We start from the raw sequence: 2,402 nt of genomic DNA, 5'->3' as shown, positions 1-2,402 counted from the left end.
TTCTAAGTAGGTGCTTTAGACCACTGAGCCATCTCACCAGCCCACCTATAAATTATTTCTTAACAGGTAAATTAAAACCTCATTTTGCTACAGTCACATTGTTCTCAATGGCTGGGAAACTTGAGGCGCTCAATAATGTATCAAAGCCGTATCTTACTTTTGGTCTCTATTAAAATAGTGGTTTACATTTCCTAGGACTTTATTCTGCATTAGAAAAATCAAACTGCAGCAGTCTCGTTTAACATGATGGCATCCATTAGCAAGTCTGCAGCACACATTTGCTGTTTACTCCTAATCGCTACAGTGCTACCTCATTTCTTTGAGGACAGACTACCAGTGCACGCAGGGCCAGTACTATTCTGGATGGAGAGCAGTAAAGCAGTTCGGGTTGGGTGCGAAACAGACAGGTGTGTGTTCCTCTGCCAAATGCTGCCTGTTAGGTAGCAGAAGCACAATGTGTAGGGACACTGGGAGAAGCAGATCACTGTCCTCTGATGACCAAACATACGACACGGAATAAGCTAAGACAATCCTTGAACTGGTCCTGTTTGCTTCAATCACAAAGAAAATGAACAACTGGAAAAATGTATACACTGAGCAATTAAAGCCTGAATCATAAGAAATAAAGGTATAAAGGATAAGGATATATAGAATAAGTCTAGAGAAGTTTGACTAAAGTATGGGTGAGGTAAGAGGGTTCTCAGGATACACAATAAGGCCTGAGACTACAGACCTTTATAAAGGACTTCGTAGGCAACAAAATACTTTTTTTTCCCCAAAAAATGACTACTGGGAAGTTGTATTTAGCTATTTCTCGTTAGACTAATACTATATTCCTAGTGACCTGAACCAAAAGTGAATCGAGTTCAGTGAACAGCTGACATCAGCATCCATTTGTAGTATTTAAATACCACTTTGGAGCTGGGCGAGCGTCGCAGTTCTCACCTCTGCATGGGATGTCAATGTGGCATGGTTCTGCTCAACTGTACAAGAAAAACAGCTGCAGAGCAGCCAAGTAATGAGTACTCACAGGGAAGACTGGTCTCCTGACCCATCTGTGAATGGTGGCTTGGTTACTATGGGAAGATACTGGATGCCAAAGGAGAATGCAAACTTACTTGGTTAAGTCCAGTTTCTCTGAAATTAGGCCTAATTTTTAAGAATAAAAATCAAGGGCAGGGGCTGGTGAGATACCTCAGTAGTCTAAAGTGCCCGCTTAGGCAAGTGCGCAGGGACCAGGGTTCAATCCCCGGCACCACATGCGCCAGCCCCCCCACTTCCCAGGGTGGGCTGAGCTGGCCAAAAAGAATCAAGGGCCAGCCAGCTAGCTCAGCAGAGCGCCTGCTTAGGCAGATGAGGGACCAGGGTTAGATCCCTGGCATGCTATGCCAGCCTCACCCCTGAGGTGAATGAGAATGCAGTGGTGCACGTCTGTAATCCCCGCTCTTGGGAGGCTGAAGACGAGGATCACTACCAGTCCGATCTGTGTAGAAAGACCCTGTAGACTCTGTACTAAATACATAAAATAATAATAAAATCCCTATTTATAGAAACAAACTCTTGACACACCAAGGTTTTCTGGTGGGTGCTGTAGGTCTGGCCTGAAAATGTCCTCCTTTCCTTTTATATTTTTCTCATCCTCTTCTTGCAATGCTGGTTGAAAACAGGGGAGGACCCCATAAGGCTGTCTGTAGAGTGGGAACCATAGCTGCTGTCTGAGTCGTCAGGGCTCTGAGGGAGCCCAGCTTCACTCATGCCTGACATGGGCTCCTCGAAGACGTCACTGCCCAGCACTCCATGCCCAGACACATTGCCCTCTTCGCTCTCTTGAGGCTCCATTTTCACATGTGCCAGGTTCCAAAGAGGAGAAGCATTGACCTCTGCACCTAGAAATGAGGGGAGGACATTTACCTAAAGGAAGCCAAGTGCTGAACAAGGCAGAATGAATATCCTACTAAGACCTATGAATATCCTTTGAGCTTAGTTTGGCTAGAGAATAGTCATTATTCTCGGCTTCAAAAAGCTTTAACAAATTTCCAACTCTAAATATCTTCCTATTTCTTCCACATTCTTTTCCTTTCACCTCACCTGCCCCCATTTTCCCTAAACCAGACAAGTACAACTGTGCAGGAGAAAAGATTCCCTATTCCATTGCCAAAGCCAGGTAACCAGGCATGGCAGTCTATACTTGTAATCTCAGCACTGTGGGAAACTGAGGCAGGAGGACTGTGAGTTGCAGATAAGCCTAGGCAACTTAGTAAGGTCCTGTCTTAAAATCTGGGCTGGGAATGTAGTTGAAAATATGTTGTTTTTTTTGCTTTGGTTTTTTTGCGGAACTGGAGATTGAACTCAGGCCCTTGAGCTTGCCAGGGAAGCGCTTATTCCACTGAGCCATCTCCCCA

At 45.0% G+C, this 2,402-nt stretch overlaps 1 protein-coding gene across 7 annotated transcripts in view; it reads right to left on the bottom strand.

Annotated features, from left to right (window-relative positions):
- Positions 1-1,482: 1,482 nt before the first annotated feature.
- The window catches only part of Supt7l (SPT7 like, STAGA complex gamma subunit), an 11,189-nt gene continuing 10,269 nt past the window's right edge, over positions 1,483-2,402 (bottom strand). For all 7 annotated transcript variants that reach the window (XM_023711018.1, XM_023711017.1, XM_023711019.1 and 4 more), the window contains exon 5: positions 1,483-1,886. In XM_023711018.1, the coding sequence (XP_023566786.1) occupies positions 1,624-1,886 (263 nt within the window). In that variant the 3' untranslated portion in view covers positions 1,483-1,623. The remainder of the gene's footprint in view (positions 1,887-2,402) is intronic.

This window comes from Octodon degus, unplaced genomic scaffold (genome assembly GCF_000260255.1).
Source record: "Octodon degus isolate 3935 unplaced genomic scaffold, OctDeg1.0 scaffold00019, whole genome shotgun sequence".
NCBI classification, from domain to species: domain Eukaryota; kingdom Metazoa; phylum Chordata; class Mammalia; order Rodentia; family Octodontidae; genus Octodon; species Octodon degus.
Note: the sequence above shows the minus strand (reverse complement) of the source record. Positions and strands in the feature narration are given on the sequence as shown.